This window comes from Ostrinia furnacalis, unplaced genomic scaffold (assembly GCF_004193835.3).
Source record: "Ostrinia furnacalis isolate ACB-3 unplaced genomic scaffold, ASM419383v2 OfSCF7602, whole genome shotgun sequence".
Classification (NCBI taxonomy): domain Eukaryota; kingdom Metazoa; phylum Arthropoda; class Insecta; order Lepidoptera; family Crambidae; genus Ostrinia; species Ostrinia furnacalis.
In genome coordinates this window covers 184165-210463 of record NW_021137841.1, presented here as the reverse complement: position 1 = coordinate 210463, position 26299 = coordinate 184165, and the positions used below count along the sequence as shown (strand labels likewise).

The window sequence follows — 26299 nt, the reverse complement described above, 5'->3', positions numbered from 1 at the left end:
CCTGCTTCCGCATTGTGTTTATGGCGGCTAATTTATAACTATGTTGGCTTGACTTTTGCATTAGGACTGCGTAACTGTAGATAGAGGCAGTATTTTAATGTATTTAATTTCTTATCTCTTAGTAAGGCAAAGACTTGGACAACTGGGCACATTTTTGGATTCAGGGACAACAAATTAATATGGTTTCGATCATAATAATACGTTATTCGATGTAGTAGAGGTAACCCAGCTGTGCCCGCGACGAATAGGGTACTTGCGTAATCAATTAACGTACTTTTTAAAACTGCCAAAAACGACTCTCCCATAGATTTTGTATGGTTAAACTACCTAGTGACGTCACTATATTGTCAACTACTTTTTTCAATTACAATGCAACCAAAAATTTTAATTCACAGGTAGGTAATTTAAAAATAATTAAGTCTTTTTAAAAAAGTTGTGCTTTACAATTTTATTATTGGGGAGTGGAGGAAAATACCCATAATTTTCTTTTTGCACATACAACCTCCTTCTCAAATAGTTTTCTCTTCTTTTCCAATCCTGACAAACCGTTCTGACATGTCAGATTCCATTGTCAATCTTTCATTTGACATGTCCGTGCTTTTCCGCAAGATGTGTTGATTTTTAGGTAGATGTAGTTGTTGTCCCGTCGGTTCCCCTTAACCGAGGTTAGATGCTGCTAGCGGTGGTTCTACTGGCTTGGAGCCATGGCCCCGGCGCTTGGGGCTCGCATACAGAACGCAATGGCGACCACGATGCTGATATCTACGATCGTTACGACGAGAAAGGTAACGTCATCGTCCTTTCTTCCGTTTCAGCTGTGGCGACGCCACTACAAAACTAGTGACCAACATATGGCGCTGTTACTACTTCACTATGGCACACTCCGCCGCTCATACAAACCTGCATCGCAGTGACGGAGTTGTATATCCTGCCAAGTATACCTATATACACAAATCAAAATGGTGTAAATTGGACCTTGGTCCCCGAGCACAACACCCGCTCGGAAGGAAGCACTAACATCTACCTTCCTTATTGTGGATGAACATCATATCCCACACAGCCAAATGACTTCGAATTCCTCATAAGTTCTTCTGATTAATTGCGTTGCGGGTCCAATGACAGTTTAACTTTCCCCCGGGACAAACTTGACCTTCACGGGTAGGGTTTTTATTGGCGGTCAAGCTGTAGATCCTGGATACACAGGATATGCAGCGGTGGCAAAGAGAGGTGGGAATAGTCCCGTTTCAGCCAGATCCACTGCTGGTAAAGACCTCCTCCAAGGATTTCCATAACGATCGGTCTCGAATTCAGGTTCTTCTCGCGACCTTCACCAGATCTTCGGTCCACCAAGCACCGGAGCACCAAGGTTCTGGAGTGGAGGCCATGTACCGGAAAACGCAGCGCGGGACGTCCGGCTTCAAGGTGGACCGACAACTTCATGAAGCAGGAATAAGGCGCTACCAACTGGCCGATGTGGAAATCATTGGGGGAGGCCTATGTTCAGCAGTGGCCGTCCTTTGACTGAAATGATGATAATGTTTTTAAAATTAATTGGAAAAATCGAACTGCCTAAGGTGGGAATCGAAGAAAAGAAGTGGGTCGATTCCCACCGTAGACAGTTTGATTTTTCCGTTATTTTAAAAATATTTAGAGCGAGAGGCGACTCTTCTTAAGCCGAAATTTAATAACTACGATAATGATGACTCTTCGTCGTGCCGCTTACTTAAATGTTGTTTAATATTTGTTGTTTATTTCTTCAGCTGTCAGCTCGTCGTCAATAATGACGTCAATGATGTCTATGTTGTCGACGCAGTCGGGGGACACGGGGGGCACGGGGGGCACGGCGGGGCCCACGAGGATCCGGCGGGAAGACCAAACCCCTCCGGTCCGCACCCTTAGCCCGAACGAGATCAGTGAAGTCAGAGGTACGCCTCAGGCAGGGTATGTATGCCATGTAGCACGTAACGTGGCATGTACCGTAACAAACCTTCAAGTGAGTACGGCTCGTCCACGGTCATCGCGTATCTGGCTGCGAGCTCCTGAATCCTACTGCGAGCCGCCTTTGTGCTCGCAGTGATACCACCAGTCGGCGGGTCGCTGCGATCTCCCTGCGAACCACGCGCGATCCTTTGTACTCACTTGATACAGTATCTGATACATTATATGCTACACGGCTAGATGAGTACCCTGCTTTAGAAAGAAGCAAATATTTATTTTCTTCATAATCTGGTTCTTTCTTTATTTGGTAGTTAAATGCCCCTCCTCACCATCAATCCTTTAAGCGTTCCCTTACTAAGTATTGTGCCGGTATGCACAATACTCAATCTCTGCATACGTTAATCTTAATCACGTTCACAGTGTCAGCAGATCTTTCACGTAACGATAAGATGCTAGATACTGTGACGTTACTTAGGTATCTCTCATTTTCTTTAGTATATATACTCCATAATTGTAATTAATAAATTAGTCAAATACCAACTTCTGTCTCATTTATAAACTCCCTTATCGTCGGCACAATTAGTATCATTAGTGTACGATTTTCATAGAAGATTTTCGGGTGTCTATGGGCGACGGTAGTCGCTTACCATCGGGTGATCCGTCTGCTCGTTTGCCTCCTATCACATAAAAAAAAAAAAAAAGGTTACATAGGGTCACTTAAAAATTGGGGTTGGTGGTGAAAACGGGCAAAAGACACAATCATGTTGTCTGTAAATTACACAGACATAATTTAAAGAAAAAATACGATCCCGAATATGTTTCTGATATGCTAGAGGCATAAAAACTGTAGAGACTCCGTGCCTGTGATGCGGGAAGATGTGCCCCACTATCCCGGACTACGGTAGCGGTCACGGTAACGGTGGGGCAAGAGGTGTAAAGAATCACCGGGGGATGCCAGGCTACCAACATCGACGATGGATCTGAATCGAATGATCACGCATCAAATACATACTACCACAAAATTACAGCTCCCCAGTGCACGTAGTTTCCAAGCAAAACCTCGGACAGACAGGCCGACAGACATATCGAAACTATAAGGGTTCCATGTCAGGACTACGGAACCTTAAAAACCGGCAAAATCGCCGATCGCCGATGCTAATAGTAGCTATAATAATTATGTGTCCTGTGTCTTTAAATAAACTTTTTTCCAGGTGTTCTTAAAGAAATGATGGCAGGTCGGAACCTGAGCGATTTCACTCAGGACGTGACGAACAATAAGAGGCTTGTTGACCTCTTGTCATCAACTGCCTCCAATCAGATCGACCTAAGCACAGTATCTGCGTATATGTTGAGAGATAGATATATGGCACATAATACGGAACCACAGATTGGTATGTCGCCACTGTATGGCCTTTTCATAAATGACTATAATTTCAAGGTATGGCGCGGCTGCGGCGCGGGTAACGCAGACCCGTACGGCTAGCACGAAACACTTTCGAGTTCAAATCGTTTGCGTACTCGAATCGCCATCAAAAAGATTCAGTAAGAAAACTACAACAGCGCCCTTGTGAACGTGTCGTAAAGTGAACTTAGTATGAGATGTGGTTTCACGAAACTTATTTTGAGAATCAAAATTGTCACGTTATCGTTGGATTCGAAGGTTGAGTATCGAATTTTATCGAACACGCAAACGATTCGAAGACGAAAGTTGTTCATGCTAGAGTACCGTTCTCGAATCCAGCGGGTAGATAATGTTCAAGGTAATTGTATTATGTATTAAGTTCGCGAACGAACAGTAATGAAGCTGGGGTATGGGAGCGGACGGCATGGTGACGTCAAACGTTAGTGAGACTCAAGACTCAGTATGATTCAAATAACGGCCCAAAATCTGACCCAGGTTCTTCCATACTTTAGAGAACTTCCCGTTTCTATTTTAATTTGAAAATTATAAATAACTTGAAAAAATCGAACTGCCTAAGGCGGGAATTGATCCCACAACCTTCCGCTTGCCGGGCGACTGCTCTTCCAAGTCTTCCAACTGAGCTACTTAGACACTGGATAAACCCGTCGAAATTTTCAAGTGCTACAGCCAATTTTTTCAAGTTATTTATAATTTTCAAATTAGATTGAGATGCGACTCTTAACGCTAAAAATTAAATATCTTTTTTAATTGTTTTTATTCTTGTTTAACAGATAAGAAGTTATCGTATCTTAGAGGAGTATACTACAAGATGTATATTTATACGGATCTCAGATGCAGGAAGGAACCTTTCCTAAGAATAAAGTATCATGGGACAACATGCCCTAGCTTGTGTGTCAACACTACTACTTGCAAGTAAGACTGTAAGGGTTATATTTCACACCATGGCGGCGCAACCAATCGCCGGCTACCAACAAAATTTATGCAGCTCTACAGAGAGTTACTCACCTGGTGTCCGTTTGGTTGCGCAAAGCTGTATACATTTTATTGGTAGCCGGCGACTGGTTGCGCCGCCATGGTGTCCCGGTGAAATATAGCCCTAAAACAAAAACGTTCCCCAATTTACTTAGCAACCATGTTTTATTCCAATTCTCTATCCCGTCATCTTTCATTTTCATCCACCCTGTATAATTCGGCTGTATCTGCACATGTATCTGACAGCAATATAATTACGCGCGAGCGATAAGGATGGGTAGCTTGGGGTCATTGGACGGGATTCTACGTGCTCATGGACCAGGCTTTAGATACATTTTATAGCAACTGTTTATTTAGGTACATAAACTAACGAATTTCGTACCTATTAGTTTTTGTGTAACGCCTAAAACATAGGGTTTAAAACCGAATAAAAACATAGGGTAACTATTTTGATGTTGCACAATATTAGAAGTGTATTTTTTTTATCAAATAATAAACTTAAAATAAAAACTCATGAATTATTGCATTCTTAATGTACCATTTGATAGAGTTCATAAAGCACTTTCAGGATCAGTAGTTAACTAGTTTTTAGATATCTTGTCGACATCAAATAAATCGCACCTCCCGCGACAAGTACTTTCAAACGTATGCATCCCCACTTCCCACCAATATTGGTACCATTTAAAAGCCTAGTTCTAAACTTCATTTCATTAAAGGAAATGTTTTTATCCCAAAAAATAAATGTGTCTTTAGAAGGATCTAGAGTCACTTCTTGAAAAATAGGTAGATAGTTATGCTTGAGCAAACTTTAATGGCTATTAATTAAATTAAATTAATATTATTATATTTTAAAAAATATTAGATTAAATGCTATCCATCTGTTAAAAGAGGACACGTGAGATCATTATTTGGTTTTATAACCATTAAAATTGGTCTAATTTACCTATCCCAGAGGTGAGCCCAAAGTGAGGTCTTTTTGCCCGACTGCGCCAGAAGGAGGGTTATGTTTTTCGAGTGTATGTATGTATGTACATTGCTTTGGCACGGCCTACAGCCTAAACGGCTTGACCGATTTTAGAGTGAGAGGTGTCGTTAGATTCATCTTAATCGTGAGAGTGACACTGGCTATACTAAAATTGAAAAAAAAAAATCAAAATGGCGGATTTTAGGTGACAATTCACTAACTTAAGCGGTTTAGATTTTTCATACAAAAGGATTTTCTCGCTAATACCCGTTCCCGTGGGAATTCCTAAGTATACTATAACCTGCCCAGGAGTACCTATGAAGAATAATTGTACCCAGTTTTGTTAAAATCCGTCCAGTAGTTTTTGGTTCTAACTATAAGGAACATACAGACAGACAGACAGACAGACAAACATTTTACTGATTGCATTTTTGGCATCAGTATCGATCACTAATCACCCCCTGATAGTTATTTTGAAAATATATTTCATGTAAAGAATTGACCTCTCTACAGATTTATTATAAGTATAGATAAAGTTTTTCTTTAAGGATATTTATTGGGCTTTCAAATTTTAATAAAACCAATATTGTTGGGGCACAATGATTGTTACAGAAGAAAATCTTTAAATTTCGCGTCGCGGAAGGTGCGATTTATTTGATGTTGAGTTTAGTTTAGAAATAATCGAGTGAGATCACTTATCGTTTCCACCCTGTATTATTTAATTTTCATATGTTGTTAAACCACTTTTGAATATTTTTATTTCTCTAATCTAAAATTTGTATTTTTTATTAACATAGATAAATTTTGCAGGTCATGGGTAGTGGTAGATAGCAGGTGTGATTTTTATGATGTAAACCAGCATGATAGGGAATATTGTCATACCATTTACGACACTTATTCAACTTACTATGAAATACGATCCAGGCGTGAGTACCTAAAATTACTTTCACTGACACCATAGTCCAGTCATGGTAGTTTCACCTGGAAAGTTTTTCGCGAGTAATGAAAATTGGCATTTATACAGTGTGAGTCACAATAAAGTGCACATATGAAAATAGGTGAAACTAGACATATTTTTGTTGACAAAAAAGAGGTAAAAAATTTTTAAAGTTATTTTTTCAATTTTTTATAGATTTTTTTTTCTTCCAATTACTTATTGTAAAGAAAACGTAATAACTTTTAAACTAAGAGATATCCTGATAAAATAAAAACAGTAATAATGCTAAATAACAGGCTATACTAAAAAAATACATAAAATACTCAGAAAATGGCAACACATAATAAAAAAAGTACATTTTGAGAAAAATTCGCATTTTATTTTGTTATTTGATAAATATCTCCAAATAATGCCCCCATAACAGGTGGTTTTTATTACTTTGTGTTATTCTTTATCGTATTACCTTTGTAAAACCAAAAATCGCATGTCTCTGGCTATCCTTCCTTCAACTGCCGAAACATTTTGTTATTGTATGTAGTTTTAATACCCATAAACCACATACCACATATTCCCCCTTTTCATCACTATATTAAGTATTTTAAAGGTAATAGTAAAATTTTACAACCACCTCTGTGGTCTAGTGGTAAGACCACCTGCTTCAGAGGTTCTGGGTTCGATTCCCTGTCGAGGCGAAATTTCCTGTGTGGTAAGGTTTGATCTAAATCTGGCTGGCTAGCTATCACATCTTCTTAAGTCTGGCACCATAACAATAATGTTAACAGCATTGCTGTGTTCCAGCAGTAGGAGATAGGGTTCCTCTGTGGTTGAAGTTCCCTTCCACATTCAGCCTTATCAACACTTTCAATCAGGTGAGATGAAGGGCAAGAGCTTCCTCGTTGACAATAAAAACATGTTCTGTTCAGTTATTGTCTCTAAATCTGTTCTACGTAATGTAAACTTAGAGGATTCCCAATATTATTTCACTCTAAGAAAGTCAAAAACATGTATCCGAATCTCCGACTTACCACTTCAGTGGAGCGATTACAGGAAATAATTATTGGCCTAATAAGTAACATGTTTTTTTGTATTATTATGAAAGTTCAGGAAATTTCGCAGTTTTTTTAAATTATTTTGGACCTATGAAGCAGTCATTCTCACGATTAGGCGTTCTCCGCCTAATTACCGTATCATTTTTTAAATTTGGCTTAAGTATTTGTCTTAAACGCATTTAAATATCAAAGACCTGAAAAGTACGAATTTAACAATCATAATAGCATCAAATTTGACATTTAATTTTGACATTTCCTTTAATTATACATATTAATGTTGTTTAATTTATTATTATTTTTTATTTGTATTAATTTCTTCTACTACTTGACATTAAATTTGACATTTATAAAACTCATAAAATATCCTGATACACCGAGCAACTCAGACCACGGCCGCCGTCTGAAAATCAGCGTCATGTGGTATGCACTTGACACATGCTGAGACGGGGACCTTTTTGCTGCTGCAGCGCCGCCAAGTAGGTAACTGTCCCGATTAATTTTAATTTTAATTAACATTCTTTTGACTGGTTCTGTAATGTTGACCGTTTGTTTTATGTATGTATGTGTATTCATGTGGCAGCAAAATAAACGTTATTCTATTCTATTCTATTCTATTCTAAATTATTCAAAGCGGTTTTCGCGTAAATGAGACCCTCAAATTTTATGGTCACGGTAATTGATAAGGCATAAACTTAATATAACGGTAATTAATTAGAAAAGATAAGTAAAATAATAAAAAAATGCATTGATTTCACAATGTCAAAAGTTAAATGTAGATGTCACAATAAATCATACACTATCTAATCTATTTAAGTTAAAATATTCGTCAATGCTATAAAAACCATTGCTCAGTAACCAATTCATTAATTTCTTCTAAATACATCGTAGGTATTTTATAAAAAACAAACTTTAGGAAGTTAAAAATTATGTTCTTTACTTTTATAATTATTTAAATTATGGTATTGGAAATAAGATAAAGTTATTATTATTTTGCCTAAGAAACCATTATGCATTTAGAAAACATTGAATATCAAAATTTATGCGAAAAAACTTTATGCCAAAACTGTTATTTATTTATTTATTTAGGTTGTGCCAATTACGTAAGCTACAGCCGTAGGATCTAAAAAAAACTATTTTAATTCAAACTAATTTAATTAATAAAATAAAAATTACAATAAAAAGTACTAAGACTAAAAGTAGTGCCTAGGTTCGAAGTGTGAACGCAAGTGAACGAAATTTGGGCAGCTCGAGGAAACGGCGCTGGCGGCTTGACGTCACGTAGGGCGAAATATGCTGACTCGGTGGCGTGTGCAGGCGCTTGATTTGAGGTCATCGCTAAGCAGCCGAAATGATGAAATTCTGCATAAGCATAATTGGCTTGCTTGACGTATGTAATTTGCCAAACTATATTATGATGAAAAATGTTATGCGTTTGAGAGGGCTCCCCATCTGGACACCCGGCAGCATGTTCAGCCAAGTTCAAAGAAAAAGAAACTGGCAGTGCAGCAGTTGTGAATTCCGAAAGGAAATATAAAAAAAACTGCTACTAGGCAGCATTTTTCCAATATGGCGGCACGAGCGGCAACCATACGAGTTCGCAAAGTTGAAATTCGTAAAGAGCACATCGAAATCAGTATAAATCCCAATTTTCATACTCCCGGAAAACTTTCCAGGTAACCCCATTATTTTATACCAAATCAAATCAAATCAAATCAAATCAAATCATTTATTTGCAAAACATAGGTAAATGTGGAATTCAGGTGGTACACATAATGAAAATGACTGGACTATCAGAGGTGGACTTACGAAGCATCGAACAAGTCTATTATGTCCATTTTAAAAAATAACTCATATCAGTTCTAAAATAGAAAGACACGGGTCTTAGCGGGATTATTCCCACCTTTCGTTCCCACCGCTGCAACTCCTGTGTAGCCAGGATCTACAGCTTGACCGCCATAAAAACCTAACCAATGAAGGTCAAGTTTGTCCCGGGGGAAAGTTAACTGTCATTGGACCTGCAACGAAATTAATCAGAAGAACATTGGAGTAGTTCGAAGTTAAGGTTCGATAGGATAGGATAGGGAGTAGGTACAAGTACCCGGCTTGACGTTTCGGCTGCTATGCTGCAGCCGTGGTCACATTTAGTTTAATCAGAGTAAATACAAATGAGTAGGTCATCTTCATAGAAACGCACCGAGCGCGGTTTGTATGTGAGCGCGCGCCAATATATGCGGCGCGCACGCACACACTGAAAAAATTCAGCGCACCTCACCGCTAATCCACGCGAAATTTTGTCAGTGTGTGCGTGCGCGCCGCATACGTATTGGCGCGCTCACATACAAACCGCGCTCGGGCATTTCTATGAAGATGACCTACTCATTTGTATTTACTCTGGTTTAATGGAACGCGAAAGTTTAAAATCTTATTAACAGTTATATTTTAAAACTCATTAAAGTTTTCTATGGATATAATTAGGCTTGTTTGACGCGTTTTAGGCCCATCTAACGTACGTGCTAATTTGGAGACAATCTGTATTTTTTTTTTCAACAGACTTAGAAAAATAATGGTGGTTCACTATTCGGCTGTGTTTTTTGTTGAACAGGGAGCATGGTTGATCTGTTTAAGGTTACACCAGCTTCTGTAGAATGAAATAAAACCGACTCCAAATAACATGCACTAAAAAGTAGAAATATTTACTTTTTCATTAAGACGAATTAAAATATAACATGATTGATACTTTTGGAGTCGGTGCCAAGATTATGAAACATATGAAAGCCGGCGCATTTCTTGCTTTTAGTTAATTAAAGTGCAGTGATTATCAATTTATATGAACAATGAATCACTTGGAGTTTGAGCGCGCATCGATTGTCGAGTGAACGCTTTGAACCCGATGGTGTTTTTAAACCAATATTTGTCTTCACCCACCCTCGTTCTATTGTAAGATTGTAACGATCAATATTTTCACTCGACATTGGCAGACATACATCTCCCAGAGAGGCAGGGCCGTCTTTAACCTACTAGGGGCCCTGGGCACTTCAGGATCAAGGGGGGCCTATATCATCCGGAGAAAGGTCTTTGGAGTAGACAGGGGCCCCCTTAGTCGCGGGGCCCTGGGCACGTGCCCCAAGTGCCCAGTGGGAAAGATGGTTGCCCTTAAATAAGAAAAACCGAATCTGATGATGTTAAGGCTCGCTACCAATCATTATGGAAATAATTGGGAGATTCCTATGTTCCTGTGGCTGAAATGTTGATGATGATGACGTTTTCAGCCACTACTCCGACCACGACAACTACCACGACGACTACGACGACCGAGGCCGCCTCCACGGCTGACATCATCGATATTAGGAAGCTGGTGGCGATCATAGCGAACCTCACCATGAACACCATCGAGTCCAACCTGACGGAGCTGTTCAACGCCACCCTGCAAAAGTACGGCATCCCGATGTGCGGAGACACCACCACCACCGAGGAGCCCACATATGACTTCGTCAACGCCTCCATCATCTCCAAGGTTAGGCCAGAGATGTTAAGGCTGGTTTTAGTGATCGCTCCGCACAGCCGATCTGTATGAACTGCTAGGGAGCGGAGCGGATCCTCCGGACCGCATTACTCTAAGGGCTATATTTCACCGGGACACCATGGCGGCGCAACTAGGGTTGCCAGGCGTCCGGCTTTAGCCGGACATGTTTGGCTTTTTAGGGACTTGTCCGGCCAAATATTGCCTTGTCCGGCCTGTCCGGCTTTTGTTAGGCTTTTTATTTGGTTGCCGCGTCAGGCAAAAGTCGAGCCACATAATCATATGAAGCGCACGCATCAGGATGTTGGTTAGCAACCGATATGATGATAGTACCTCACTCATGAGCTGAAACTAATTGCACCCCCCCCCCCTCGTCACATGTCCGGCTTTTAGGGTAAAATGTCCGGCCAAATGAAGCACAAAGTCCGGCTTTTGTGATTTTGGACCTGGCAACCCTAGGCGCAACCAGTCGCCGGCTACCAACAAAATGTATACAGCTCTATAGAGAGTTACTCACCTGGTGTCCGTTTGGTTGCGCAACGCTCTATGCATTTTGTTGGTAGCGGCGACTGGTTGCGCCGCCATGGTGCCCCAGTGAAATATAGCCCTAAAACGCTCCCTAGAAGTTCATACAGATTGGCCGTGCGGAGCGGGTCCGTACCGGACGGTCCGCGTGACACTAAAACCAGCCTAAGAATATGAAGTTTCGGTTATGGATACGGTTACGGACATTAGAATAATATCTGTACCCCCAGTGAAAAGGGATCTAACTCGACTTAGATCAAAATTGACTTTATAACATAATGTGAATCTCTGAAAAATTAGCTATTTTTGTATCTAATCGGTATGTTTCTACGACGTATAGAAAAGAAAATAATTTTGTGCCAAATGATACAAGTAAGGCTTAGTGAACCAATTTTGAGTTTTCTTTCGTGTATATTGATACATGTCTACTTTTAACAAAGTGTACCGGAGGCTTCTTTCAATTTTTTATTGTGTCAAGAGGTACGACTCGTGTTACTACTTTTTACACGATTGAAGTTGTTCAGATTGAATTTGTGATTAACAATATAAGATGACTCATATTAATATACACAAAAAAAACTATGTATTGTTGGTTGGTGAAAAAGAATGTAACTTAATTTATATCACAAAAAGTAAAAGACAAATGATTATTTATTTTGTGTATAATGATTCAATTAGACTAATACCATTAACCACAAAAGTTTCGTACATGTGTAAAATGTTATCAGTTACTTAGATCAAAAACATTTGAAAATCGCAACTAATGATTTGGTTAATTATTTGGTGTAAAATGATATAACTTAGCCCAATTGTCAGATTAAAGGAAAACATAATGCGCAAACTTTTCTCTGTCTCCAGTCTAATTAGTTGATGTGAAACCATTGTTGTTTCTGGTCTTTATTACCCAATTGCTTCAACCTACACTAAAACGTAGAAAAATAATTACTAATTACCTACTATGATACTTCTGGAGTCGGTGCCAAGATTATGAAACATGTAAAGTTTGCCTGCACCGACTCCAAAAGTATCAATCATGGTATACCTACATAAATATTAATAATTCGTCCTAATAAATAAGTAGGTAATTAGTAATTATTTTTCTACGTTTTAGTGTAGGTTTTTTGGAGTCGGTTTTATTTTTTTTTTATAAAATTTTACTTATTTCTTGCTTTTTAGTTAACTAATTATTACCTTGATGTTACCACTGAAGATAGGCAGTACACAGAGACCAAAAAAAATTGGTTCATATTCAGCGGAGATATTGCGTATAAAAAAGTTCATCCCCAATTTTCCACCCTTGGGGGTGAAATATTTTCTTCAAATTCGCATGAAACCACCCTTTTGATAATACCTATTCAACAAAAAAATAATCGTTCAAATTGGTTTATAATCGGCGGAGATATTGCGTATAAAAAAGTTCATCCCCAATTTTCCACCCTTGGGGGTTGTTTTTTTTTATTGTTAAATTTAAATGGGACCACTCTTGAGGTATTACCTATACGTCGAAAAAAAATTTGTTCAAATCGGTTCATAATTGGCGGAGTTATCGCGTAACAAACATAGAAAAAAAAAAAAAAAAAACATACGGGTCGAATTGAGAACCTCCTCCTTTTTTGTAGTCGGTTGAAAATAGGAGATAATGTATGTGATTTAGGCCGATATCATTCATGGTATATGGTGTAATAATTAATAAAATAGTAGTTTCAGATCAGAATAAACATTTAGGGAGTAAATAATTAGAATCCACTCTAAAATTCTAGCCTTATTCCTTTACAATCGCCACTTATATCACTTTACACATAGTTATTAGGATACTTAGATTGCTATTATGTTAGTTAGATCAGTTTACACATTTTTTTTCTCATCACAAAATTGGTGTATATTGATATAAGTAGAAATTTTTGGACGATTTACCCTAAATAACCTGAAATAATGATTCCTCATAGTGTAATTACTAATGTTGNGTAACACATTAGGTCAAACAAGTGAGAAAAAAAATGTTGAATTTTTTTTTGTATGGAGGAAATTACGTTATGTCTTTTTTCTCGCTACTATTTGAAACTGTAAAGCTGTAATTTATACTATGTATGGCGGCTACCAAGGCGCTTCCTATGACCTACAGCATACGTACCGCGACTTGCCGCTTTGGCTGCTATATTATGTCAAAATTTCAAAATTTGGGTTGGGTATTTTTCCTATTCCTGTCCCCAATTATATCACGATTTGTGAGGGTAAGTTACACAGTATAACGAGGGTAGATGTTATTAGTTGAAATTGTAAGTAAAAATGTGGGTATCTCTTAATAAGTAATCACTATTGATCCAGTAACTTGCGTGTTTACATAATATTTTGATTTACGTTAAATACTTTGATAATGGAGGGTTTTGTGACTAATTTGGACTTGTTTTTGTTTGTTAAAAATAATCAGTGCTTTACTACACCTCATGTGCTATTTGAAAAGTTTGTGTCAGTTTTATCAGAAGACTTGTTAGAAAACGAACAAAAAGAATTGAAGCAGTTTTGTCAAACATATTTATGTAATTTGCAGAAAAAATGGAAATCATGTAATCGTACGAACCTTACATTTATAAAAAAATATGAAAGCTGGTTACAGTCTGACATTTCTTGGCCTAATAGTATTCAGAACAAACTGACTTCAGATTCCACAAACATGGATACTGACAATAGACCTTCTACATCTCGTTTTGCTGATGTTCAGGTTTCAGTTCAAGCTACAAGTTCAATGGGTACTTCTACTATAAAACTTTCTCCTAGAAAACCGTTCAGTGATTTGAGTCCCATTCAAAAGAAGCGAAGAACTGAAGAACTACGCACTCATGACTTTGATAGTCTTATGTACGCCACAGCCTTTAAGGGTCGTGAAAGTGGTAACAGTGATATAGCAGATATTATTAACTTTCTCACAAAACACCCAGAAGAAGCAGCAAATCTGAAGACAGTAATCCAAAAGAAAAAAGCTCTCAAGTACTCTGATGATAAAGCATTGGGTTTGTTTATTTCATTAAAGTTAACAAAATGGCAATATCAAACTTTGAGAATATGTGCAATAGAAGAAGGACTGAATATCTATCCATCATACGATTGCATAGTGAACGCTAAGAAGGCATGCTACCCACCAAAAGATTCTGTTAGTATCGACCAGTTTCAAGTCAAAGTAAAACTACAAGCAATCTTAGACGTGACAGTGTCTCGGCTGGCCAAAGTGGTTGATACTGACTTAGCTGACAGGGAATTAACATTACTATGTAAATGGGGATTTGATGGAGCCTCGGGACAAAGCCTGTACAAACAATCTTTGGCTGACGGGGAAGACGATTCCAGCATTTTTATGTGTTCTTTTGTGCCGTTGAAGTTAAGTGATGGTGAGATAACTGTATGGGAGAATCCAAAGGCATCATCCACTATGTACTGCAGACCAATTTTTTTTAAGTTTGCCAATGAAAATAAATTAAACATAAAAGAAGAGATGGCAAGAATAGAGGATGAAATAACTAACCTGACACCATCTCCCATGGGAAATAATACAGTGGTAAAGCACAAAATGCTGATGACAATGATAGATGGAAAGATAACTTCTATATTGTCAGACACGTCAAATCAGACTTGTGATATCTGTAGAGCAGTACCATCCGAGATGAACAAATTGGAGTTAATATCGAAGTAAGTATTTGTTTATTAGGATTTCACGCAATCAAGTTTTGTTTGAACTTTACATTAATATAAGTCTTATTTTCAGAAAACCTATTGCGTCAGATATCTACAAATTCGGCTTGTCATCGTTACATGCTTGGATTCGGTGCATGGAATGCCTTCTCCATGTTTCATATCGCTTGGATTTTAAGAAGTGGCAAGCCAGAGATCCTGTCAATCAAGCAGCCTTAAAAGCTAGAAAAACTGCTGTTCAAAAAAACCTCAGAGACGAATTAGATATTTTGGTGGACGTAGTAAAGCAAACTAGTGGAACGACTAACGATGGCAATACTGCTCGGCGCTTTTTTAAAGATGCAGCTAAGACTGCAGAGTGCACAGGAATCGACGTTGATCTTATAAAAAGGTTTTCAGTAATTTTGCGAGTAATATCCTGCGGTGAGTCTGTTCATATAGACAACTTCGCTCAGTATACAAAGGAAACTGCTGAGCTGTTTGTGACATTGTATGGCTGGTATTACATGCCATCCAGTGTGCACAAACTTTTGATCCATGGCGCAGAAATTGTTAGGCATTTTAACTCGATACCGATAGGAAATCTTTCAGAAGAGGCCTCTGAAGCCCGAAATAAAGATTTTAAAAGGTGCCGACTACAACATGCCCGAAAATTTAACAGAGTAAACACAAACGAAGACATTTTAAATTATTTAATAATATCATCTGATCCTTATTTATCGTCTATAAGGCCAAAATTGAGACAAACGAGTAAAAAAGTTTTAACAGAAGATATGAAACATCTACTTCTTTTAAATCCTCAAAATGAATCTGAGGATAGTAGTAACAAAAACGTCGAATTCATTGATATTGAAGCTCTGGGTGTGATGGATTCTGATCTTGAAAACCCTATTGAAGACTCAGATTTGGATTAGCTACGAATTAATATTCTTATTTTTTTTTTTGCTAATTGTTTTGTTTTTTTAATCATAACATTTTTTTTATCTTTTTAAGTTACTTTTTCCTTATAATATTATACTGATGTTATTTTACTACCCTATGACTATATTAAACTATTGTCAACTCACTATTATTCTTTGAAATTCCATAATACACCAGGGAGAAAATTTCGAAATTTTAGAATTTTATAACAGCCAAAGCGGCAAGTCCCGGCGGATACCCTATACCTTATAGGATGCGCCTTTGTGGCCGCTATACATGGTATAAAAACCAGCTTTACAGTTTCAAACAGTAGCGAGAAAAATGACAAAACGTAATTTATTCCATACAAAAAAAAATGTTTTTTTTTAATTTCCACTAATTTGACCCACTGTGTTCCTTTCTTTAGTAAATATTTACTTAAAGAGCTATTTCAAGTAATCTTACATAATTTGTCTCTTAAGAAATTGACTTTGGATTCTATGAGTATGAAACGCGATTTTCCGTCCATTGTGCCGCGCGACTGATTGAGATTGTCCAAGCCGTCATGGGCGATTTTTTCCACATTTTTTAACATAGTAACTAAATAAGACGCAATATAAAAATTTCATCCGTTAAAAGCCCTCAAGTTATTTCTGAACTTTAGTTTAGTAAAAGATTCAGAATCTCAAATCGCTTATTTTAAAAATAAAACCATAATTAGAAAACGAATAGAGGTAACTTTGGGAATTTATTCTATCGATTCAACTTCATCAAATCGTGTTTCCATCCGTTAATAGCCCCAGAAAATATCCTCAACTATGCCCAAAAAAAATCTTAGCCTTTTATTTTACTGTTTAGTACCTCAAAAATGAAAAATGAAAACCTCATTTTCGCCATTTTCTCTGTTACCCGGCNTTTTTATTTAATTACGAAAAAACTACATGCTATATTTCCCAAACTGGCACACTGCCTAATTATATCTAACATTACCTTTCACCTAAAAAATATTTCACCAAGTTATCTCTAATAGCGACGAAGCAGGATTTTTTTTAACTTCAAATGCGATTTCCCAAAAATCACCATTTTCGACTTAACTCCGTTTTCACTGGGGGTACAGATATACCGGTTACGGTTACGGATACGGAATCATTTCGGATTATCCGAAAGTTTCGGATAAATTCGGTTTCGGTTTTGGATAAAAAAATATCCGTAACCGAAACATTATCCATAACATCCCTAGTCTCAAGCCTTATTCAGTTCAAGGACATCCAAAGGGCAATGAAGCGTGCTATGCTCGGACTTTCCCTAGTTCATCTGTGGCCTTAAATAGACACGTGTTGACACCACCAATCAATTGACGTATAATACTTTTTAAAACTGTCAAAAGGGAACTCAAGTACAAGCAAGTCTTGTGACGTCACTATTTAATCAACTCAATTTAACTACTTTTTTGAATTGCAATGCGATCAAAAATCTTAATTTAGAGGTAATTTAAAATTAACTAAGTTTTTAAGACCAGAATGAAGTGCGTTTTCAAAAAAGTTGTGATTTCGAATTATTGGGGAGTGGTGTCAAAATAGTCTTTTAGCCAAATTTCAAGCGTCTATCTTACGTGGTTTAGATTTTTTCATACAAATGTTTTTTCCCACTAACTCCCGTTCCCGTGGGAATTTTGCAATATCCTCTTGTTACTAAGCTTTGACTTTACTAAGGTACTTGCATGCCAAATTTCAAGCGTCTATCTTACGTGGTTTAGATTTTTTCATACAAATGTTTTTTTCCCGCTAACTCCCGATCCCGTGAGAATTTTGCAATATCCTCTTGTAACTAAGCTTTAAGTTTACTAAGGTACCTGCATGCCAAATTTCAAGCGTCTAACTTAAGCGGTTTAGATTTTTCATACAAAAGGATTTTCCCGCTAATTCCCGTACCCGTGGGAATTTCGGGTATTCCTTTCTTAATGCACCTCTACGGTACCTAAGCTACGTCCCTTCCAAATTTCAAGTGCTAAATTTGTAAACTATGAAGGGATATGTTTAATCATTAGTATAACATTAATAGCAGGGTTACCATCTGAAATCGGCTATTATTGGCTATTAATGGCTAATAACTGCTTTTAATCCGTTACTAGCCAATTGCTATTAATCGGATTATTAGCACTTACCCATCTCTACTCGCAGTGATACCGCCACTTGGCGAATTGGTACTGCGAACCACGCGCGAGCAGCTCGCAGCGGATTCGTGACGGTCCCCTTCGGTCCCGTGTGACCGTGAAGTGACATAATTATTTATAACGAATCCCGCGCGCAAACGCGTTGTCAGTGTGTTGTGCCGCGCGTGTTTTCTATACAAACTGAGGTACTTGCATATAATGATTAAATCTGTCGTCCCGCGTACCGCGGCGGAGCGCGGTGCAGTGTGATAATCGCCTGTGTTTTCGCTAGTGCTTTGTGTGCGGCATGGGCACGCCGGGGATTCCCCGCAACGCGTATTGCGCGGACGCCTTCGCGGGAGACTTCTTGCCGCTGGTTCCCGTCGACCCGCGAGCCAAGGGACAGATCGCGACCTACCGGAAGTACTGCCGGTATCTGGACGTGTGAGTCATCATCATTTAATTTATCGTTTGATGAGCTGGCTAAATGCGAGTTATTGAGATTGACACACCTTTGCTATTTATACCTCAACAACAGTGCAATTTTCAATGCCTTCGCTCCGACGTCTTTTTTATTGTAGATAATTATGTGGTTACTTTGCGTGAAGCGATTACAAAATTACAACTGTCACGTTTTGCCACTTGTCTGTGGGGGCTGATCTTTTAATGAGCTGTCAAAACGCGACTAAAGTCTGATCCGCTCGCACACTCGCTGCGGCCGCCCGTCGCACAGCCGCGACAGCAATATAATAACGCGAGAGCGATAAGGATGGGTAACTTGGGGTCATTGGACGAAATTCTATGTGCTCGGCGACCGGACTGTACCTACCCATAGGTTTTGTCGTGCATTCCACGTGCCCACGTCACAATGCAAACTACGAATGTCTGTTGTGGTCTCTTTAAGATGTTGAGACGCTGCATATAGCATTTAATAGGATACCGTAGCCTAAGGCCTGGTTTTCACCAAGGCGGAGCAGTGCGGAGATATGCGCAGCGGTGCGGGGTTCATAAGCAGGGTACTCATCTAGCCGTGTAGCATGTAATGTATCAGATACTGTATCAAGTGAGTACATAGGCACGAGCCCGCTGCGAGCTGCTCGCGCGTGGTTCGCAGTACCAATTCGCCAAGTGGCGGTATCACTGCGAACACAAAAGAAACTCGCAGTAGGATTCAGGAGCTCGCTGCCAGATACGCGATGACCGTGGACGAGCCGTACTCACTTAAAGGTTGGTTACGTTACATGCTACGTTACGTGCTACATGGCAGGTGAGTACCCTGCTTAAGATATCAATAAACTGACAGCTGACAGCTACGCACAGCTCGCACGTCACTCTTTCGTCACAGCTTTGGTGGAAATAGCCTGCTAGCTTCGCCACACAGCTCTCTCGTTTCTGCACCCCTCCACCTTGGTGGAAACCAGGTCTAATGGTGTCGTGCACCCAATGTTCATGGTCTCATCATGTCCAGGCCTGGTATGCTGATCAACGAGACGCAGCCGCGTTCTGTTTTCGGGCGCTGGACCGGCGGGTGCTCCGTGCGCTGGATCGACCTGAGCGGCGTCTACACGCAGCGCGCCTGCCGCAACCGCCGCCACGCGACCATGGGCCAACACTACGTCAGCAAGCGCATGGCCAAGCTCGAGATGGCTCTGAAGGTGACACAATTAGGGTTGCTGCGAGAGTTCCCCTGCTAAAGTCATTTCAGCAGGGTGAACGGATTGGAAAGGCATTTTAGTAAAATGGAAAATATATCAGTAGACCGCCAAAATACGATTAAAGTTTTCGCGAAAACCACCGCCTTCTGATTGCCTCTGTAGTCGAGAGAAGGCTAAATATTCTGCTTTGATTGGTTAGTGGTCCTAGTTAGTAGCTTAACATATTCTCTAGCCGTTTTCATCCCAAAACAGTGAATCTCGTCCAGCAACGCTCTAAATTGTAAGCCTTAAGGTGCGTCCACACTGGGCGAACGTGCTCGCGCGGCACGCTAGTCATCCTGCTCACTCTGCTCTTGAGTGAGCAGGATGTTGAGTTTGCCGCGCGAGCAAATTCGTCCAGTCTGGACGCACCATAATAAGGCTCGTTAAAATTCAAATTGAGACCCTGCGCTCACTTGCTAGTTGAAGAAAGATGCCTACTAGATTCTGAAATCAGTCCAGGGTATTTTTGTGTAAGTGTGGGTATCAATAAGTTTATTATACAGTGTGAGTCACGTTAAAGTGTACATATGAAAATAGATAAAACTAGACTTATTTTTATCGACAAAAAAGAGGTCAAAATTTTTTTGAGATTTTTTTTTAATTTTTTATAGAATTTTTTTACTTCCAATTACTTATTGTAAAGAAAACGTAATAACTTTTAAACTAAGCGGTATATCCTGATAAAATAAAAACAGTAATAATGCTAAATAACAGACGCCTGCCATAACATTATTCTCCGCTACAGGTAGAGACAATTTTAATTTTGCCTAAAATGCTTATTTTACTTCGAAATATTTTGTTTTTATTTGCAATCTAACTTATTTTTATCAAAATTACAAATCTAGAGCCATTTTCATTTTCGTTGTTAACGAAGCGTTGAATGGCGCGCCCGGAGAGGCTTAGTTCAAACAATCATTGCAAACGTTGTGATAGGCATAAGGACATGCAATTTTTGGTTTTACGAAGGTAATACGATAGAGAATAATACAAAGTAATAAAAACCACCAGTTATAGGGGCATTTTTTGGAGAAATTTATCAAATAACCAAAAAAACACGAATTTTTAAGCAGATTTTTTTCAAAAAGTATCATTTTTTATTATTTTTTGGCCTTTTTTGTGTATTTTATGTATTTTTTTAGTATCGCTTGTTATTTAGCATTATTACTGTTTTTATTTTATCAGGATATACTGCTTAGTTTAAAAGTTATTACGTTTTCTTTACAATAAGTAATTGGAAGAAAAAAAATTTGATAAAAAATTAAAAAAAATCTCAAAAAATTTTTGACCTCTTTTTTGTCGATAAAAATAGGTCTAGTTTCACCTAATTTCATATGTACACTTTAACGTGACTCACACTGTATTGTGCTATGGATTGGTTACAGAACGAAGACAACGGCTGCATCATAAGTCCAATGTCATCTCTCGTCCCGCTCTCACGCGGTATCTCGCTCTACGCGCGTTTCCACGCGTGCGTATGCACCGGCAGCTGGTGCAACGTCACGCCAGGCGTGCGAGCGTGGCGGGGCACTGTCGTGACGTGGCGGGACACTGTCGTGGCGTGGCAAGCGTGGCTCACGATCGCGCTGATCACGGCCGTGACGGTGACGTGACTGGCGCCTACTTAACCGAGGAAGAGGGGAATCATTTTGAGTTTTGTTTTTGTTTTTGGATGTTTTTTTTGTTTCCTTTTTGGTTTCAGTAAATATACAATGTGTGCCGATGCAATGTTTTTATTGACGTAATGCGTTGAAGACATTATTTTACTTCTACTACGAAAATATGATAAATATTAGGGAGGCTGACAAAGGCTGTGTTTCTTCCAGCAGTGGCGGCGTAGCATGGGTTGGCACCCGGGGCGATCACCCCCTTCCCCCTGTAATAAGTCCTAAGGCACCCCCTGGTACCCCGCAGGATTTTGGGGTTACTTACCGATTCGAAGATTGAAAGACAATCGCCCTCCCCCGTATCATGACAGACCGCAGATTTGCCATGCAGATGTGCCAGTGAGTACTAATCTGCGCGACTTGTGTCACCCTCTGATGCTTGGCACCCGGGGCGGACCGCCCCCCCCTAACGCCGCTACTGTCTTCCAGCCCAAGCTGTAGATCCTGGCTACACAGGAGTTGCAGCTGTGGGAACGAGAGGTGGGATGCAATAGTCCCGTTTACCAGCCCACTGTCCCTAAGTAGTGGTAAGTAAGTAGTGGGGGCGTAAGGCAAAACAGAGCCATTGTTCAAAATTGCTTCAAATATTTATTTACTTAATTTAATAACAATCATATCTGTAACATCTTTTGGCAAATGTGAAAATTAATTGGTAACTCTGTGTGTTATAGAATGCTTTGTTTACCTAACAATAAAATAAAAATAAAATAAACATTACATACAGGTTACCCCAATGCGATAGAGTAGATTAATTAGTATTTATTTATCAATTGTTTCTTTTAGAGCAAAAAGTCGTCGTCGCGTCGGTCGTATACAAAATAGGTAAAGTGAAGTACCAATAAATCGTTCCGCGTCTTGTCATATTAAAATGGAAATAGAATAACTTGCAGAATGTCATCATCATTATCATCAACAGCCCTTACAGTCCACTGCTGGACTATGAGCCTCCTCCACTATAGTGGAGGGTTTTGCCATAATCTCCACGCTTGGCAGGCGGGTTGGAGATCGCAGTTTAAAAGATTGATGTTTTTCAGAGAGCGCTGCTGCCCGTTCTCTGTTTGATGTGTAGTCCCTAAGTCGCCTTTTACGATACACCCGTAGGAAGAGTAGGGGTTGGTGACAAATGTATTCTACTCTGCCGTCACCACACGGCTTGGAGAATGTCAGTAGAATCTAAATCGAACGTAAGCTTTAGCACAAATGGAATTTTGAACAATTTCCATTTCATTCAGCAAAAAGTTAAAAAGTCACCTCCGCCGCCATGTTTTGTTCTTTTTAAACCCAAGATGGCGGCCCGCCCACCTGTTGTGCCCTCCGCACCATTGGCCCTCGGAGGTGAGGGCGGACGAATGAGGTGCTAGCTTTAAGGGCAATGTACTGTCGATACGTCGATAGCACCTCAGGCTATACCTTTTAGTGCAAAATAGCAATTCTCATAAATCTCATTTATTTTTGCAAATAGGCTTTTAAAAAGCACTTTTACACGTTCCAGTATTAACCCTACCACTGCTTCGGGACAATAAATGGGCCAGTGCTGAGAAGAAGCAGCGCAAGAAACTCAGTCACTATTGTCAGCCTCCTTTTCAAGGGTTTACAGTCTTTAAAATATACAAATTATAGTACCTTATAACCATAAGGTAGTTTAAACTGTATTAACTGCCACAGTACTGAAACTTGGTGTTCTGTCTAGTTACTTTATTTATCTGAAGGAGATTTTATCTTTTATTTTATTTATTTGAATGATAGCTTTTGCCCGCGGCTTCACCCGCGTGAAATTTAGTTTGTTACAGATCGTCATAAATTAATTACGTAATAATAAGGTATAAAACCTGTGAAATAAAATAAAATAAATAACTAATAAATTAGTAGGATAGGTTACATTTTAGCATTCACAAGAAAAACTTAGTCTGAATGAGTCAAGGATTTTTTTTAGCAGAGACAGAATCAAAACTTTACGGGGTGATAAAGGAATGATGATTGACTTATGTATAGGAGGCTGACTAATATTTCTTTCGCTACTTCTCAGCAACAGCCGATTAAATTATGGTGGTAGGACTCACTTCTTATGCCGTTGACAAAGTGAACAGCCAAGGAATATACGAGTACATACTAATATGATTAAATATTTTTGATTTGATTTGATAACCAAACTTCCGCATGCAAAGCCATATACAGAAGCTCTAACTAATATTATATGCAATCGTAAAGCCTCAACAGACAGACGGACATAAACTCCGAACATCGCATCTCCCCGCAATGTAGAGGCAATCAGCAAAGTGCTGTTATGACGGCCATTACTCCGGCTACAACTTAACTAAATGAAGGGTGGCTAAACTGGGAAATCGTGATAAATTGTGGCAACGGGATTTACCTAGTTAATCAGAGGCATTGACGGTTCTGACTGGATTTCATAAGTTTATAAGTAACTAGCGGCCGCTTGAATCCCGTTTTACCCCCCTAGGGGTGGAATTTAGTAAAATCCTTTCTTAGCGGATGCCTACGTCATAACATCTACCTGCATGCCAAATTTCAGCCCGATCCATCCAGTGGTTTGGGATGTGCGTTAATAGATCACTATGCACTATTCAGGGGGCCCCCGCATACTCCAAGCTGAAAATTATTGCCTAAATTACCTAAATGTACCTACATTTAAATTATCTTCATGATAGATACTGAACAGTGTTTTACATAAGTAAAACATTATCAGGAAGTATTAAATCTCTGGAATTACTGAACCGATCTTGAAATTTACACATCCCAGTAGTTTACTTGAACTACTGACTGGGTATCCTTACTAGTAGACTTACTGATAGTAAGACAGCTAGCAAAAAAGCTAAATTCTAGAAATATAGGCATATCTGGGGGCATGGTAGTGTGCCCGCCAAGAAAAGACAACGATATACACAATAACTAGGTACCTTTTCTCAAGCGTTATGGATATAAACGATGTTTTTTTTTCGACAGACCGAAATCCACGCAGCCAAAAGTTACAATAAAGTAATTCTTATCCCGCGCCTACACAGTTATTCTCGCAAGTATCTTAGCATTTTGTAAACAACTCGCAGCCCCTCGACGAAGGGCACCATTAATCATGGGAATTGACGTTCTTTATAGTTTATAGCTCGCCCCGATCGCGGGTAATGTATGGCGGACAAATTGAGACTGCGCAAGGAAACTGTGATTTCACTTTCAAATGTTTTGAGAAGGGTGTTTTTAAAATAAAAAGTTATCTTTGAAACAAACATTTCAAAATAAATAAAATAGAGAAACCAAGTTAGGAATTGTTATTATTCCAAGAATGTGTTTCTGAAAATTGGTAAATATGCGTGGTTGTCGACTTTGCCGACGAAAGAATTGAATCTAATGATAAATACTAAGGAAGTTCTAGCAGTTCTAACATGAACCTTAATATTTAATGAAGGTTTACTTTGTTTCAGCTGTCAGCAAACAAAGTGTTGATTAAGATGACTTCTCCATAGTTAAAGATATAAAGCAAATAACGATGGAAATGGACAGATGTAGCTCTGTCGCTATAATATTTCCTTTCATTTAATTTTTTTTTGCAGTAAATATTGAAACTAAATAAGATCAATTTCATACAAAAAATGTTGCAGAGTCCATAATGGCTCACATTGTGAAAAAGTTATTAGATCTCATATAGAGCCAAGCTTCTACGAGTAACACAAACCCTAACTAAACTATTCACTCAGATCCATTAAAATTTTGCTGCAAATATAAATTAAAGTTTGAACATTACTACTGATTATAAAGACCAAATATTAATAAAACCATAAAACAGCAATAAAATTTCAAATAACTGCAAAAACAACTGACATTCTGGGGATACGGTTAACCGAATCTTGCGTCATAACGCGGACAAAAAACATTGCAATGACAATTAAGTGTCGCCAATTAGTGACGTCATTGTTCTCCGTCATTAAAGAGGGGAAGGGGTACGGGGTTAATGAAGCCTTGCAATAAGTTGACATTTTTAAGGGATGCACAGATCAGTGGGTTGCTTCGCGATGCGGTGACCGTATTTGCACCTTATGTGGCCCTATTAAACATCGTTTATTTTAATACACTATTTATTCGACTTAAAATTAAATAACAGTCTTTCGAATACATGAAAATAAAAATAAAAATTATCTTTATTTGTATAGACTAATAAATTACTTACAAATCGTCAAATGCTCTTGGAGCCTATACATGTCTCATTCTTTTTTTGCCCTACCAGCGCTTCGAGACAAACATTTGGCAAGTGCTGAGAAGAAGCGCCGCAACAAACTCAGTCACCACTGTTTGTCGGTTTAAATATATAAAAAAGTAGGAACTTACAATACATTAAGTAGCAAGTTACTTGCCACACATGATAAACATTAAGCAACATACAACATTTTTTTATCATACATTTAATTTCAGTCCATGGACAGCATCAGGAGTCTTGAAATTTAGGCAACTTTTCAAACATAACCCTTTATAAGTAGTTTTATCTTACGTAAAAAATAAAGCAATGGCTATTAACACCGGTTTTAATTACTTCCTGGCAAATTAATATTATTAATATTGCAATGATTAAAAAAGGTAAAACTGTGTTTAAACAATAAATACTGAACAGTTTAAAAATATTTTTTTTTAATCCACAACGAGGAAGCTCTTGGCCTATATTATCTCACCTGATGGTAAGTGACGATCAGGCCAAAGGTGGAAGCGAGCTTCACCCGGAATCCTCAACCACGGAGGAACTGGCTATCTTACCTCTAACTGCCGGAACACAACAATGCTGTTAACATTGTTGTTATGGCGACAGACTTAGATAAGTTGGTGGTAGCTAGCCAGGCGGACTTAGAACAAGCCGTACCACCAACCAAACC

The 26299-nt window shown here is 38.8% G+C and overlaps 1 protein-coding gene across 1 annotated transcript; it reads left to right on the top strand.

Annotated features, from left to right (window-relative positions):
• Positions 1-587: 587 nt before the first annotated feature.
• Positions 588-21471, top strand: LOC114365542 (uncharacterized). Its single transcript, XM_028322144.1, has 9 exons — positions 588-785; positions 1761-1925; positions 3150-3329; positions 4132-4273; positions 6108-6223; positions 10553-10797; positions 18357-18508; positions 19533-19719; positions 21144-21471. The coding sequence occupies exons 1-9, from the start codon at positions 671-673 to the stop codon at positions 21369-21371; spliced, it is 1530 nt and encodes a 509-aa protein (XP_028177945.1). The 5' UTR covers positions 588-670; the 3' UTR covers positions 21372-21471.
• Positions 21472-26299: the final 4828 nt, after the last annotated feature.

Coding starts and splice junctions, on each gene's coding strand:
- LOC114365542 (XM_028322144.1), top strand. CDS start 671: ATGCTGCTAGCGGTGGTTCTACTGGCTTGGAGCCATGGCCCCGGCGCT. Junction 1,926..3,149: donor CGAGATCAGTGAAGTCAGAG/GTACGCCTCAGG, acceptor ACTTTTTTCCAG/GTGTTCTTAAAGAAATGATG. Junction 4,274..6,107: donor GTCAACACTACTACTTGCAA/GTAAGACTGTAA, acceptor TAAATTTTGCAG/GTCATGGGTAGTGGTAGATA.